General features: G+C 47.7%; 7 protein-coding genes across 7 annotated transcripts; 2 read left to right on the plus strand and 5 right to left on the minus strand.

Moving 5' to 3' along the window:
• Positions 1 to 825: 825 nt before the first annotated feature.
• On the minus strand, positions 826 to 3,290 carry BDV37DRAFT_19610 (PPN1 endopolyphosphatase family protein). Its single transcript, XM_032079773.1, has 4 exons — positions 3,001 to 3,290; positions 1,764 to 2,938; positions 979 to 1,708; positions 826 to 925 (listed from the first exon to the last, which is right to left on the minus strand). The coding sequence occupies exons 1-4, from the start codon at positions 3,141 to 3,143 to the stop codon at positions 883 to 885; spliced, it is 2,091 nt and encodes a 696-aa protein (XP_031936162.1). The 5' UTR covers positions 3,144 to 3,290; the 3' UTR covers positions 826 to 882.
• A 944-nt stretch (positions 3,291 to 4,234) lies between these two features.
• Positions 4,235 to 5,708, plus strand: BDV37DRAFT_19700 (Calycin-like protein). Its single transcript, XM_032079794.1, has one exon. It carries the CDS (start codon positions 4,703 to 4,705, stop codon positions 5,219 to 5,221), a length of 519 nt encoding a protein of 172 aa, XP_031936163.1. The 5' UTR covers positions 4,235 to 4,702; the 3' UTR covers positions 5,222 to 5,708.
• On the minus strand, positions 5,552 to 7,014 carry BDV37DRAFT_19741 (uncharacterized protein). Its single transcript, XM_032079804.1, has 2 exons — positions 6,204 to 7,014; positions 5,552 to 6,138 (listed from the first exon to the last, which is right to left on the minus strand). Exons 1-2 carry the CDS (start codon positions 6,766 to 6,768, stop codon positions 5,882 to 5,884), a joined length of 822 nt encoding a protein of 273 aa, XP_031936164.1. The 5' UTR covers positions 6,769 to 7,014; the 3' UTR covers positions 5,552 to 5,881.
• Positions 7,015 to 10,160: 3,146 nt separating this feature from the next.
• BDV37DRAFT_288163 (uncharacterized protein) lies at positions 10,161 to 10,976 on the minus strand (the record flags this gene model as incomplete). Its single annotated transcript, XM_032088236.1, has 1 exon — positions 10,161 to 10,976. One exon carries the CDS (start codon positions 10,974 to 10,976, stop codon positions 10,161 to 10,163), a length of 816 nt encoding a protein of 271 aa, XP_031936165.1.
• A 471-nt stretch (positions 10,977 to 11,447) lies between these two features.
• Positions 11,448 to 12,892, minus strand: BDV37DRAFT_20173 (MSF1 domain protein). The gene has a single exon (XM_032079862.1). It carries the CDS (start codon positions 12,649 to 12,651, stop codon positions 11,848 to 11,850), a length of 804 nt encoding a protein of 267 aa, XP_031936166.1. The 5' UTR covers positions 12,652 to 12,892; the 3' UTR covers positions 11,448 to 11,847.
• A 1-nt stretch (position 12,893) lies between these two features.
• Positions 12,894 to 14,623, plus strand: BDV37DRAFT_19707 (tryptophan--tRNA ligase WRS1). The gene is made up of 3 exons (XM_032079796.1): positions 12,894 to 13,499; positions 13,565 to 13,619; positions 13,676 to 14,623. The coding sequence occupies exons 1-3, from the start codon at positions 13,108 to 13,110 to the stop codon at positions 14,528 to 14,530; spliced, it is 1,302 nt and encodes a 433-aa protein (XP_031936167.1). The 5' UTR covers positions 12,894 to 13,107; the 3' UTR covers positions 14,531 to 14,623.
• On the minus strand, positions 14,624 to 15,877 carry BDV37DRAFT_19732 (aminotransferase class IV). The gene is made up of 2 exons (XM_032079800.1): positions 15,699 to 15,877; positions 14,624 to 15,641 (listed from the first exon to the last, which is right to left on the minus strand). Exon 2 carries the CDS (start codon positions 15,566 to 15,568, stop codon positions 14,717 to 14,719), a length of 852 nt encoding a protein of 283 aa, XP_031936168.1. The 5' UTR covers positions 15,569 to 15,641; positions 15,699 to 15,877; the 3' UTR covers positions 14,624 to 14,716.
• Positions 15,878 to 15,892: the final 15 nt, after the last annotated feature.

Raw genomic sequence — 15,892 nt, forward strand, 5'->3', positions numbered from 1 at the left:
CTTAGCGCGAGCCCGCTATAGTATGCATCCTATAACAACAAAGTATCACAGGCAACGCAGTGCTCTGTGCAACTTCCTCAGCCCATCATCCTATACAATCTTCCGCCTCGATCCGACATGAAACATAAATGCCGTCACCATTCCTTCGTACTCTCGATGGGCTCCAAACTTAAACCGACCGCGATGACGATCGGTTCCAAAGGTGGGCGCTCTGTCGCCCAATGAAACCCTATACTTTCGTTATAGATCCAGGGTCTCTCTGAAATCGATCTCCCCCTTACCAATTATGGCATGTTCTAGCTTCGACGCATATAGTTAGCTTCGATGGAGATAAAGATTTTCTCATGCATCCCATACTCAGGATCATAGCTCCAAAGTTAGACGGATCCTGTTTGCCAGTTCATCCTAGTGAAGCCCATAGCTTTGTACCAGGAAGTATTCGTTCATAGTGAAGACAGTGAGGACGAGCGAGCCTCATCAGTATTGGAAAGGATCCAGTTTAGCTATATGGAAGCGCCAGTGGCGTGACTCGGTAGTTAGAGTCTAGGTACTTAGTTTGCTGTCTGCTGAACCACACCAGTTCAATTTGAAATAACCGGGTCGTTCCTAGACCACTACCGATGGGCATGGTTCAGGGTTCCCTGGCTACCTTACGAGGTCTGCGTAGTTACTGGATAACACGGCGCTAACTCCCGACAAGAGCTCATATGATGCCCGAAACCTATACATTGAGTTTCTATGATCTCGGACGATATGAACATCAAGAAAGTTTATCGAGTCATTGAGCACAAATGATACATGTGTAGAGTACATTAAGTGGTTAAAAAGCAAATAACTCTGGTTCTGGTATACTAGTAGAAGACCCATACAACGAGTATGGCTTCACTTCGTAGATGGCTTAAATGCGCTTTGGACAGACCCGTACCTTCATCCTCTGTCAGTATATTGCGTGCTGTTCAACCAATGTGGTAGACTCACCCTTGAGTACATTGCTTGCCGAGGGCCACACTTCCGCTCCTCATGTAGCAGATTTTGGCTTTCCAGCAATCCGCAGTCGTGCACTTAGGACTCTTGACACTCATCTTACCCTGGAGCTCATTTTGCTGGGTTACTAAGTCTCCGTCCCGCTCCATAGCTTCGGTAACCTGATGCCAGAATGTGGCATTCAGGGGGGCCTCCTTGTCCCACCCAGCGGCAGAGCCATATGTGTCCCGGGTAGAATATTCGAACTGATATACAGGCCCCGTCTCCGTAAGAGAGCTGAAATCGGACACGTTGCTAAAGAAGGTATATGCCTCGTAGATGTTGAAGTCCCCTGTATCCACTTCGTACAATCTGAAGCCGCTGTTTAGATTTGTCAGAGGGGTTACGCTGGGTCCAATCCAGCCAGTGGTCAAAGCATTTTCGGCATTCCGCATTGTGCCATTGTTCGCGTAGTATACCATGAATTGATCTTCATGTGTGTGACCGAAGAATATGTTTGCAATAACATGAGGGGAATAGCGGTCGACAATCTGGTAGAAGAGATTCGTAGGATTAGGGAGAGGATTGGACCCATCCCATCCGGACAGAACGTGGCCAACAAGCCAAACACGCTCGCCATGGTCCTCTGCTTCCTGAAGCTCGGAGATCATCCAAGCAAAGATTCCGGAATTGTCAGGGTTTGTCGTGTTGATAAGGTTCAGATAGTTAGACTTGTACCAGAAATCTACATGTCACGCGTCAGTAAATCGCATTATGAAGGTCCAGATGACTGCCCCTACCTGTGTTGAACGTGATAACGCGCAATCCATAATGGGTTTTAATGCTGTATGCCCCATAATGAAGCTTGGCTTCCTGGACAGCGGCATCATCGATCCACCCTTCGTGTCGCCACAGCTCTGCAACATGATCATAGTTCCAACTCTGTTGCTGGCCCAATGGTCCTGGAAGGGTGTGTGGAGATTCAATGTTCTCAGGGCTAGTGTCGTGGTTGCCCAAAGCAGCGAAGACTGGACCTGAGAGGTACGACTTCAGCATGCCGTATACACTAGTCTCCGTATATTGCGTATAGGCCCGATCAACTTGAGTAGCAGGGTCATCATGCGAGACTAAATCTCCTGTATACAATGTGAAGGCTAAAGGATTCTTGTCCTTGTCAGTTCCAGTCAAAGGACCAACAGCTTCCAGAGCGGCAAGACCAAGGTCATATGGTGTATCACATTTGTATGATCCATAGACAGAAGCTGGAAGGAGAACCTGGTCCTCTGAATACGAGTTGTATAGATTGCTCCGGCAGCACATGCCCGACGAGCAGTTTGCCTCCGAATTCACGGAGTAACGTGGATCCAGATGAAAATCAGACAAGTGCAGCACCTTAATCCGCTCACCACTAGGACTAGGAACGCGTGGGTTTGCCGGTTTTGGCTTTGGAAACCAATCTGACACATTTAATGGGTTCGTCACAGGCTGACTGCAGAAAGTGCTGCTCAGGGAATTGCATATGTAGTCGCCGTCCAGACCCTGAACGTCTGCATAGGCTAGAACCTGAGTCCAGATCGCTCCAAAGACACCCGCCGTATATTTCTCTTCACATGCATCGTCTGAAGCGAACTTGAACTTTTTACATAGAGCGATCAACGTTTCGGGCACTAATACAGGCGCAAACAAAGCAGCCGGCTTAGCCGCGGCCAAAGCTGCCTTGCAAGTGGTGCAGTTACTGTTCGTATTGTTCGCAGTGATGATGCGGGTAACATTGGCCACTACTCCGTGAACCAATGCCTGCTGTTGATGCTCCGATAAGTTCGCAGATGGCTCTGGGAAGTAGACGGGGTCGTTATTGTCCTTAGGGATAGTATCAGGATTCGTCAAGTCATAAGGGAATGTGATATTTAAGATAGGGTCATGAATGATCGGTTGCGGCTCTTGGGTTGGTTCTGCAGGAAGATAATAATAAGATCTAGATCAAGGGTTGTGAGTATTTTCTATAGTCGGGGCTGCGTCTGAACAATTGAAACGTACGAGAAGGCGCTGGTCGGGAAGCCAGCTGAGGCTACATAGGACGGAGCCCCAGGCAGTGACGAGGCAGCAAGGGCATCTGCTACGTTTGAGCTGACCCCGGCCAGAATGGCCTGCATTGTTATCCAATGGGACGCGTAACCCATGAGTCCAATAAGCAACGAGCGTTCGCTATATCGGACGCAATTGAGACGAGACGAAACGACGCCCACGGCCCCTAACAATGTAGTGACAGCGAGTACAACGTGCGACTATCAGCATGGCGGTTGAATTTGCGGAGTGCACTATTGTCTTATAAGGGACGGGTGATAGTTGTTGAGCGGGCAGGTATTGACTCTTCCTTATCTGGAAAGGGGATGCACGTGGCGCTGATCTTTAGATCGACTGGACACAGTGAGATTAGAAATGAATTTGGTGGAGAAAGCGTCAGAACTACTAGTAGTACGTACATCTTACGAGGCAAGGACATAGTAATGTTGGGCGATTCATACTCAATTATACACATGGATAACCAACATGATGTTGGACATAAAGCGGTGGATAGAGAATAAGGTACATACATAAATACTATGGAGTGGTTTTCCAGGACCCATGGGTACTTTAAGGAACCGTGGGGTTTGATTGGTCGAATTCTACTCGTGACGGGTTTTGTACCTTGTTCTCCAGGCAGCTTCTAGGTATACTACTAATAACTCCGGTATCAATGGCTACCTTTTGTTCTTCTGGTTTTCCTTTCTTCTCATTTTGCGCTCTCCCTAATGTCTCCATGGTCGAAGTTATAGGCTGATGCGCACCCTCGGTCGAAAGCTACGACTTGAAAGCCCTCAGGGGATTTAAAGCTCCTTTACATAACTCTATCTTAAGCCATTATTCCCCTTCTTGATGGATCAGAACAAATCATTGTATTTATGAACCTCGAGCCTATGATATAGGATGTGAGACCGGTCATTCCTGTAACAATTACGATATCTCGTCTCAGACATGGGGAAAAATCAAATGTACGGGAGAAAAGTAGGCAAAATTCTATAAAGAGAACAGATGAAGTCATGTTAAGTTCTGACATTCAATTAAGCAATAACGAGTGATATACTTATTTCTACTCTTCTTGACTCAACACGAGCACCAAAGTATAGATATATATAACTACGAACTCCCCAGCCCTATCTCCGGATTACGTGAGCAACACCAACAACCACAAGAACAGTTCAAGAGATAGATTTCCACTCCACACTTAGTTGATGTGTTTCACGACGATGCTATAACTACAGCCTCGAATTCCATTCTAGGGGCAGGTTCGACTATCAAATCATCATTCAATCATGATTCGATTGCCAGGGACCCATGCTGGCGGAGATCCATTGTCTCGGGTACGACCAAGCTCAGGATCGACACGATTATCATCTTGGGGCTAACGGCTAGATCATGATGTCATGAGATTCCGAGACCCCGAGTTGAAATATTAACTTTGGGAGGTAATTAAAGCTTCGGGGAATGGTTCATCATTATAGCTATTGACTGACCCATCTAGATACGTTTTGGGGTCTTCCGTGAAGTGGTTACGTAGTAGACATTATCATCAATTTTTATATCCCAAAATGAATATATTGTTCTAATTTACCGAAGGTAACTTTCTTCTCGTATTGCTTTTGCATTACTTTTGCGATTGTGCTCCTGCATCGAGACTAAACACACTGTTGTCTTCAAAATGCCGGTACTTCCCTCTTTACAAGGTTCCACCTTTGATAATGACATTCGCGATCGTCATTTGGTATATGACTATGCAGCGCAGGATGCGGAGGGAAATCCAGAAAAATGGCGCTATGAAATGTGGTTCTACAACGAGGACCGCATAAATTACGCCATTCATGGGGGCCCCATGGCGGGGCGTGCGGCGTTTCAATCAGCCACATACCAATGCATCCGGCCCGGAGAGTTATGGCAGTGTAACTGGCTCGAGGAAACTGGCACCATCTGTTCATTGGTTTTCGATATTTCGCGGAAGCATATCACGACCTTGATAGCATTTTCCAAGGGACACTGGGAGAAGAATACGACCGCTCGCGGCGATAAACGCAACCCAGAGGAGCTAGCACGGATGAGAAATTTAGCTCAAATCGGTACCCAAGTCGATAGGATACTTTTGAGTGAACGGGCGGAGATCTTGGAGGATTTCCGTGGTCCAGGTAATTTAAAACCAATACAGATGGACTGGCCGACTTTGTGATAAAAAGACATGGTAGCATCGAGAGCTGCAAGATTCGGCCCGGTCGGCTGTGGGCAAATAGGGGTAATCCGACCAATGCGTGGCACAACTTTGTCCGAAAGTGAGGAGCATTTCACTTTGTCCTATTCGGTATATAACCAAACAAGTAAACCAGGCTCCGAGGACACATTTCTTCAAGAGACCGATTTTGCGTGCAACCCAACCCAACCCTCATGCGACAATGTTAGATGTCCACAAACGATAGCAGGTTTCTGAGAATTGATAGAATCCTGGCAACGTATATTAGGACTGGGTCATTTCAAGATGCCCAGAAGTGGAACCGAGTATTGGCTGTGTCCTTCAATGCCAACGTTCGTAGACCATGCTAGCGGCTAACGACATTGTCATTGTTCCTGGAATGACGGCAGTCATATCGCATTGAGCTTGAACACGATGGCCCACACGGCCGGGGAAATTCAGAGCCTGCTGCGGACGGGCATAGATCGTGAGAAGACCTAATAATCTCTTCTTTAACAGTAAATTAGTATTATGCATGTCAAGTGGTAGACATGCGAGCGAAGAGTGGTGGAATGCAGCAAGGTGCTATTAGTATGACCACCCAAGTTATGCAACTTGTGGCCGAGAGTATATAAAAGGGTATTCGACGTGACATCGAGAACTCTATGTGGAATCTTGATTTGATGACGAGCTCCCAGATGATGGAGCCTGAAGGCACACCAGTTCTATTTGAACATCGTTTTTGCTCTTCAGGGGTGGGCTGTCGTACGAAGGACTTCGGCTGATGATGGCGACGGCCACTTGGTCTGCTTGTTGTTTCGCGGTCATATTGTCAATATACCACGTCTTCCAGGGGTCATCGCTAGAGCCAGGAGTTGACATCGTAGCGACCTTGTCGTTTACCGTCTCCGAGGCGAATGCTAACAAAAGAGTAAGTAACAGAGCAAACTAGCCTGGTAGCCTGAGACAAGGGACCTTCACGTACGCTTAACAGGAATTCTCTGGACATCGAAGAAAGGCGGTGGACAGTTGGGAAGAGCGGGCGGGTTGACAAGCATTTCATGCAACACAGTATCCAGGGGAAAGGTGTAATATTCTCCCTTGGCAGAGAGTTGATAGATAGCATCTTTTAATGTCTCCTTGAGGTTCATCGAGCATTGGGGTCCCCAAACACCATCACATCCATTAGTCCCCCCGGAAGGGGTACCTGTCAAGTTTCCCACACGCAAGCCAACTTCCAACGTGCGATTTGTGTCGATGGCTGAACTGTCGACATGATGTGCTGCATAACCCATCCAAAAGCTAGCCTTAGTCATAGGTTCGTTACCTTTACCCCGAGAGTTGGCGTCGTATGCATAATATAGTGAAAGGTCGTCCAAGAAGAGAGGAGAAAAGTCGAAGGAAACTGCCGTCTGGGCGTAAGGATCAACACATCCACCATCCCAGAAAGAACAGATCTGGGCGAGGCCCGGTTGTAGAATTGTTGACAACATCGCTAATAGAAGCAGACATGGTCGGAACGTCGACCTCGTTTCCCAAGGGTCCGCCATTTGGAAGTCGAGGACTATTGAAGTAGAGCCGTCTTCGTGAGGATGACCGAGTAGGCTCAGAAGCGCAGCGATAACAGAGGAGCAGCGGCCAGCACAACTGGCATGCTCATAACCGAGTTGGTGATAAGAGGAAGGTCGATGGTAGTCGAAGGTGGTCGAAGGGATGTGAGTAACAGCACTGGTAGTCTTGTACTAAAATAGCCTTGGATATTCTTTAGAACATAATAGACGCGTCCGTGAATTCCAAAACGCAGAACGACCCAAAAGTGTAAAGAGTAAAGATATCTATCCTCAGCGCTTCGCTCGTCGAAACCCCGAACTCGATGGTCGATAGATTCGCCAGGTCACCGTTTTCCGTGTCAGCAAGAGAATGGCCTCCTCTCGTGAAACGCCTTCCGCCCTGACACCAAAAAGCTAAGGGATTTGGAAGAACGCTAAATTAGATGGCGGTCGCACTGAGAAGAAAGAGGGAGGGGGGAATGCTCCCTGTTGTCAGAATTGGGGAATCGAGGTAGAGCAAGGTCCGAGTCGGGACCCTCCGCTAGTTGGGAAAAACGACCGATTCTCAGCACGGGAGTAACGGGGGGTTGAGGCCAGCTGATTATGGGTGTGCAGTAGAGGGAGAGGCTGTAACCTAAGGGGACCTCCAGAAAGGTCTAAGGTAATGTCAGATAGAAGAAGGATCGCAAAAAAGGAATCACAACAAAAAAGAAAAATAATCATTCATGAATGGTAAAGTTAGTAGTCACGGTGCTGCTGTCCAAGTCTCTCTTTTCTCGCTCTCCTTCTCTCCTTCTGTGACCGGCGACTTATTATTGTCTTGCCTGTGAAACAGGGAGTGTGGATCCCGGATTGGCTCGAGAAGACTCATCTTTCGCCGGCTCCCTGGCGTTTTAGGAGGTATTCTTGGCCATTCTTGGTCACTGACGCTAACAGAACAGTCCCCGCATATTTTCTCACCGAATGCGGCAGTTCCGGCGGTTGATCCGCCCAGGGTGCCAGGAGGCGTCCACTAAAAACGCCGCATCCTCACATATTTCGGTCTTCCAAGGGTTCGGAGGGTCCTGAGGGGCCAATGGGTTCGCCTACATAGTCTGCTGCCAGCCACCAATTGTACCTTGAGATTCAAACTAGTAAACAATCTTACCGTATTGTGACGGGCTCAAGTTACCTCCCACTGTGCTTCAGAGAAGTACTACTACTCCTCCGAGAAGGAGTAAGATGTAATTTACTTAAGGCAGTCGAAGGACAACAGTCCGTAATTAGCAACATCTGAGTAATATTGATACTCAATTACCGAGGCATCACCGGGAAAGGTAATACTTTGATTTTTGATTTTTATTTTTCACTTTTCGAATCTTGATTACTAGGTCTTACAGTGTGCTGTTCACAGTACATAGGGTGTCAAAAGTAATAAAATGAAAAGAAAAGCATTGTGCACATCTTACAGATACACAGTAGTTATCTTGCATATTGAAGAAGGTAAAGGGAAGAAAAAAGAGCTAGAGGAAATCATAAACAATAGTAAGCCAATAATACCCGCTGATGGGTCAATGTCTAATTAAATCTCTAGTATTACCTGATTAACGACGGGGAAACAACGGGAGTGGTTAACCAACTTGGCTTAGGGGGGAAGGAACCCAGCTAGTATTGAAGTAGCGCGGTACATAATTCCACCGGACCCTCGATCACACTGATGGTGGTGCTACTGTACAGAGTACAATCCATACCAGTGTTCCAAGTTGATCCTCTTAGCACTCCGTATTGTCTCCTCAATTCAGTCCCTATCAGTATTTACCGACTAGGATGGGCAACAGACCAGCACCTGATTTATTGCCACCTATCAATTTAGTGTAGCATCGACCGAACTCTCTACGGTTTTCCCACCCGGGTTCTTTCTGAATGAAACATCACGAGGTTTAGTTGCTTAATACTACTGCACAGCCGCACCCTGAACGCCGCAGATTCTCCGAGAGAAATTATTGATAGAAAAACAAATTTTCATACAACCTGAGCCAGGAGAGGTCGCAAGAAAAAGAAAGAAAATAACAATAACAATAATACCACTAATAATAAAAGTAAAAATACTAAGACAGCAGCTTCTGCTGGAAGTTCATCTGCCATCCAAGTTTTGCAAACCTAATCGGATAGGGTATTTAAAATTTTCACGACTAATCTCTGTTGAGAATTTCAAACGACCATGGTTCCCTCCAGTTCCTCTGGCTCCTATCTCTAGTTCTTCGGGCATCCAACGGGGTTCCCTTAGCGTTGATTGCCACCCCTGGATCAAGAGGCCCTAGCAACACCTGAACAATGGCAATGGCAATAACGATAGAGTAATAATACTACATCGTGGTTGCCGAGATACCGGTCAACCTTGAGTAGCGCTGAGCGGTCATTATTCCATCACTAATGAGTGTGACTCGGAAATAGCTTCCAACGTTCTGGCGCAAATCGCCTGAATACCGTCAATATTACTAGTAGTACAAGGACTGAAAGGTTAAAATCGCCAACGATGACACTGGGGATACAACCAGCATTCCTGAGTTGTTCTCGCATATATCAGCTGCATGGCAATTATCCTGGTTATCCTGGCCAAGAGAACTCCGTGCAGACAACCTGGCTTAGATCCTCTGTCGTGCACCGCAGTCTCGTCTAAGCGATGTACAGTACTCTGTACTCTGTATGTATGTACGCTAAGGCCATCTGCTGACTTCTGCCTGGTTGTACATGATACTACCGAAAATTGTTGTCCACTCCCCGGGGTGGTTGGCCATGAGGTCATCTGGCGACCAAAATTTCAATCTCTTCTACAAGAAACCGTCATAGTTGGGGAGGAATCCGACAACTAGCCCTACTAAATTGCCTTATTTGGTGTTTGGGAATGGACGCCGTATGCCAAGGTCAGACTTAAGCCTAAGTACAGAAGCCGAGGACACCGCAATTCAGCCATAGAAGGACTGAACAACAGCCAGAATGGAGACTTGTTTCTCTTCGGGTTTGGCGTCCTCGGATATGAGTGGATATGACCCAGATTAATATCCGACGACCCCGGTGTCCAATAAAGGATGCGAGCGAACTTTTAGGGTCTCTTTATCACAGTCGAACCTTGCGTCATTACCGGTCGGATCGGGTGATTCTGGTAGTATCGAGAGATATGGAATCGCTCAATCTAGTAATTACCTGCATCCCGATCGAGAATGAGGATAGGAGACCTCATATCTTGGATTCCCATTTTCACTACATGTCTATCATGGCGTGGACTGACTGGTTAATGATCACGAGAAACAAAAGTTTGAAAGCAAAGCCTCTTACTTTCTCTTAATTCGTCCGTCCCTCGCAGGTATACACCTCGCCATACTCCATGACTCGACAACAGCCGGTGGAACACGCTACCTCTCAAGTTTCTCTAGTCCCTCTGCACGAGACTTGAGGATTGCAGTCGACTCACAGATGGATTTGGCCAGCTTGCGGATCCGCTCTAATTCGCGTAATCGGTTTCCCTCTGCGATCGCTACTATCCTGCGCACGGTTTCAATCTCTGCAGCCTCCATGTCTGTCAGTTTGCCAGCCAGAGGATCAGCGTCCTGAATGTGCTTCTGGATATTAGTGACCTTCGTGATCGCTTTGATGAGGGGTAGCATAACTGGCATATTAAAAGTCAGCCACGATGCATGCTCGGGAGTGGCGCCTTGGTGGCCCCAGACAATGTCCATGGCTGCTGCCCGCTGTGTAAATTTTCTGACACTGTGAGCCCCTGTTGGCACAGGTGCTGTGTTCTCGTCCCAGTTGAAATCTGGAATATTCAATGGCTTCTGCTGCTCGGTTTGGTTATTGTGCTTATCCCCATCATTGCGGGGGTTTTGCATTTCTTTCCAGCGCTCATACAACTCCCATTCAGATTCCGTCATCTGTGCCCTAGCTGAGCTTTCCAAATCCCTGCGTTTGTTGTGCGATGCCAGCTTCAGTCCCGTCCACAGTGCAAGACTATTGCCCCGCTCAACAACCCTGGCGAGATCCTGCATCTTTTGCGATGTCGTTTCCAGGTTATCAGTGTCCGTAGGCACAGGTAGAATCTTCAAATTCTCGCCCAGGTCCTTGAGCGCTAGAGGATCCATCGTCGCCCCGTGCGGTCGTTTCGAGCTAGAACTCTGCTCATGGTTGTCGCCCTCCCGTTTTAGTGCACGAGTAGGTAGTCGGTTTTCCATTCCAGTTTCACGCTGTCCTAGTACTCAAATTGAACAACACACCACGCCACTCGTGGATTGTATCACGTGGTAGTTCTCTCCAATATTGTATTGTTTTCTTTTGCTATAAGTAGACGGTGATGGCTGCTGTCTGACTCTGGTCTCACTGTGGCCTCAGATGAGGCTAGAATAAACCGTCTTGAGATGCGGCAGTGTACAAGGTTCGGACTGTCCCTGCGAGGAGCTGTTGAACCAATAGCTTGCTTATTCCAACCAGTGCTGAATTTTTTAGTTTTATATTCAAAGTTTCCTCCTATATTAGACATTCACCTCAGAGGTTGCCAGAACCGAAGTGCAGATGTGGGTGGGAGTCAACCTGTGAATGTAGGTTGTTGTACTCCTTGCACCAAACGATTCGCAAGGATTACTAAGTGGACAAATTTTCATTTAACTAGCACCCGTGAGATCGTTATTTAGCGATCGAAGTGCTTCGGTCACAATTTATATAGCTAGGTCCATAGCTAGCTAAGAAAAACAGAAATATCAATAATTCAAGGGAAAAAAATTTCAAGGTGAATAAAGATTCATGCATAGTATAGTACAGTCGGTGTCCAACAAATGAGTGAAATCACCGATCGGCCTCTTGCCCCTTTCCTAATATACAATCGACATTTTGTTTCGTAAAACATCTTCGTGGAATACATGACCGGCAAAATATGCTTGTGGTGTGATGATAATGCTGATAGAAAAAAAAGAGGTATGTGAGTCGAATGCAAGATCGAAATGGTAGGAGAGTGTCAGTCGGAAAAGCCCCAAACGCCAAAACTCCATGCTTGAATGCTGCATATATGTTTCCCAAATTGTTCGCCGCTCCCTGTTTAGTCAACAAAGACTAGTTGTCATCGTCTTCGATATGTGCATGGCCCCTGGCCCAAACACGCTTCCAAGGGCCTTCAGGTCCAAAAGCTGCCTCTCGATCCTGGCGCATCCCCTCCAGGACACCGACTATCCCGCCGCTACGCAAACGTTCTAAAACAACATTCATGCCCTGTTTGCTCTTAAGCACGGCATCCCGGGTCCGCTTCAGCCCAATGAGCTCGATTGTCCGCTGAATACCAGCGGTCCCTAGAGAGGAGAAAAAGCCCTTCTTCGGCGCATCCTCTTCAACATCGCCATTGTGATCACCAATTGTATCTGCCTTTTTTCTTCCGAGAAGCTTTCCTTGTCCGAACCGAGAACGGAACGTGACGGTCGTCTTCACGGTCGTCTGCTCGTCTCTCTTGTCGTCAAGGGCAAGCCCCTCGAGACTATCAAGAGCCCCTTCAATTGGTTGACGCTGGTAAACCTGTTTCTCAACGACACTCAGGATACCAGTCCATTCCATGTTACGTGATTCACTTTCCATCCAGCCTTCCTTGGGGTCGACGACCGTGGTCTCCAGAATGTAGCTTTGGCCGGAATTGTCGGATCCTCCAATGCCCTTGGGAAGCAATTTGAGTATACCAGCCGGGACTTTTGATTTCTTTAAATGAAGACGAATTGTATGAAGACGTTGTGTCTTGGGATCGACGTAGCGATCGATAACATCAGTCGTTAAGACATGGCGAGAATACGGGTTAGGATAGCGCAGGAAGTAGGCAAGAGAGACAGCGGGGAAGGAGTAATCGTAAGTAAATACGTTCTCGAAGAACTTCATGATTGCAAATGCATATAGACAGCCTTAATGATGGGGAAGCGATGGGAGGAGCTGTGGCGATGGGAGGATGCTCTGTGAGCTGTTGGGTGCTCGTCTGCTCAGTCGCCTTTCTGAGTGGTCGGACAATTCTGCTCGGACCCGGACTCTTTTCGGCGACGGAAGAATTTCTGATAGCTTCTAGAGCCATCGCGCTAGCCCAATCCGGGACGCGGGGGTGCCAACCGCTATGGACCACGTGATAAAGCAAAACAAGCCAATAAGAGGAACGATGGTCGCTTGATATGATGACTCATCATTTGTCTGCTTGGAGGGGCAGAGATACAAATTATATCAGTGTCAACGCTAATACAAAGATCTCGCCTTTCAATTCCGTTCTAGCCCTTGGCCACAGAGCTGTAGTCAGCAATTGTTATACACTATACACCCTTTGTGATTCTGTAGACGCAGTCATCGAACATGGCGGACGAACCTGGTCAACCCCCCGCGCTCACGACCTTGAGCCTTGCTGAAAAGGCGCCCGAGTCCAAGGCAGTCGGACAGAAGATCACACCTTTTGACGTCTCTGGTGGAGTTGATGCATCTGGAAAACTCCTACCGGTTGACTATGACAAGCTGGTGCGCGAATTTGGTGCCACTCCTATCACACCCGCCTTGCTCGAACGCTTTGAGAAAGTTACCGGCCATCGCCCTCACAGGTTTATGCGCAGAGGAATTGTTTTCAGTCACCGTGAATTAACTACAATTCTGGATCGTTATGAAAAGGGCCAGCCATTCTACCTTTATACTGGACGAGGACCCAGCAGTGACAGCATGCATGTTGGACACACAATACCCTTCGAATTCACCAAGTATGTATTCTGAACCTGCCAATCACATCAAATTGATTGATAACTAACGATATTGTACTATATAGATGGTTGCAAGATGTTTTCGATTGCCCATTGGTTATCATGCTTACTGACGACGAGGCATGTTCCACACATTTTGACCGGTTATTCCATTTGAGATGCTAACTGGCCTTCAGAAATTTATGCATTCGCAAAAGATCGATGTGGAGGACGCAAAGAGATATACCAAGGCGAACGCCATGGACATTATCGCCGTTGGTTTCGATATGAAGAAGACGTTCATCTTCAGTGATTTCGATTTCGTTGGCGGCGCTTTCTACGAGAACATGTGCAGGATGGCCAAGCGTATCACAATCAACTCTATAAAGGGAACTTTCGGGTTTAACGACAGCAACAACATTGGCGAATTCCATTTCTGTGCGACTCAGTCCGCCTCGGCCTTTGCCACCAGCTTCCCGCATATCTTTGGCACGGACAGGAAGAAGGTCTCCTCCATCCCGTGTTTGATCCCTTGCGCAATCGACCAAGATCCTTATTTCCGGCAATGCCGCGAGAACGCCGAGAAGATGAAGTACAAGAAGCCGTCGCTGATCCATGCAATCTTCCTTCCTGCCCTTCAAGGCCCCGGCTCTAAGATGTCCGCTAGCGTGGACACGTCTGCTATCTTCATGAACGATACACCAGCTCGTATCAAGAATAAGATCAATAAGTATGCTTTCTCGGGTGGGCAAGACACCGCTGAACTCCAGCGTCAGCTCGGTGGAAACAGCAAGGTCGATGTTCCATTCCAGTACCTTACTTTCTTCCTGGAGGATGATGAAGAACTCGAGCGCATTCGTGCCGCATATGAAAAGGGAGAGATGCTCACTGGCGAGATGAAGCAGAGGTGTATTGCTGAGCTGCAAACTTATGTTAAAGGTTTCCAGGAGCGCAGGGCCCAGGTAACCGAGGAGATGCTCAAGGATTTTATGAGTACTCGTCCACTAGAGTGGAAGGGTAACCCCAACCCAATTGTTGTCGAGAAGAAATAAGGCAAGTGGTACTTTCAGCCACTGCAATTTTAGACGAATTTGTTTAGAGATGCATTATCCTGCAGCTACACGATCAATGACCACACAATGTCCCTTGCACATCTTCATTTCAGGCCTGTAAAGACGCTATATGTACCAATCCCCAAGATAAATTTGGGGCCATACTCAGGTTTGAGATGAACGGTTCTATGTATTACCGTGGAAGTGGACCCTTTCGGACCCTTTCGGGTCCATCAATACAATCCTACCGGGGATAAAGCCTCTAACACCGTTACTAAGCCAACACTCTTCACCATCTACTAAATCAGCCACTGCGATCACCTCCTCCGTGCAAAATCCTTCTGTCAGGGCGTATCGCCTAGTTGTGCCTGCATTGCCACCACTTGAGAGCGGTGGTGTGACCCATCCTGGCTCGTCTCTGCTCGTGTCATCCTTCTCAGATCCATGCCTGCGCCGCCTGAAGTATGGGGTTGTGATACTCCCTTCCATGACTTCGCCCTTTGGATTTATTACAAGCACCTCTGCCTGCTCTTGGAGTGAAAGGATCCCGGACCGATGCCTCGCGGCTGTATAGTCCCCACGCGCAGTAGTCTTATGCGTAGTAAAGTCCGAAGGGGTTGTAGGCTCTGAGTCAACATATACACGCCACGTGTTTAACTGGGAAACCTCTTGAGTAGGGCATAGGAGGTTTTGGAGGTCCATTGATACTGTCGGGTTGGCTTCGACCTTGCACGCTCCATTGCCGTCAACAACAATACGAAGGCGCCATGACTCCGATTTGTCCGGTATGAATGTGTCTAGAATTCTAGTAAACTGGCCCAAATCTTGATGTAGAAACTCAATAGCTTTTGCCCAATTGAAACAGATCGCCGCGTTAAGGAGCCGGTCCTGGTGGTAAGGCAGAAGGTAGTACGGTGTAGCTAGAAGACGGGGTTCTGCAGTTCTTTCACCGATCGCACGCGGAATCGCCGGGTCATAACGCAGAGAAGATATAATTTGAAAGGACTCCGAAGAGGTTGTTGGCGGAATGGACGCCATTACGACGGGTACTATTGGTTAATGTGCCAGGTTAAAAGGGGGTGATGTCGAAATTCCTCAACAGGCCATGGATCTGCATGAAGTACTTTAGTACTAGCCCGGAGCGAAGAGCGTACACGACCGAGCATACAGGAATAAAGAGCAAAACATTGGATACAAATGGACGTGGTAGAATTTTATTCGGTATCGGGGATTGCAGTCCGGTTCCTGGTATTCGCCCTCAACGCTGATGCTGTGGAGAAAGCAAGGCACTGGAGCATCCCTTTGTGGTGGGTGTGATTGGCTTGCGTTGCATGACGAGCTGCCCGGGCGGAAAGCCGCTGC

The sequence above is a fragment of the Aspergillus pseudonomiae genome (assembly GCF_009193645.1).
Source record: "Aspergillus pseudonomiae strain CBS 119388 unplaced genomic scaffold BDV37scaffold_110, whole genome shotgun sequence".
Lineage (NCBI taxonomy): Eukaryota > Fungi > Ascomycota > Eurotiomycetes > Eurotiales > Aspergillaceae > Aspergillus > Aspergillus pseudonomiae.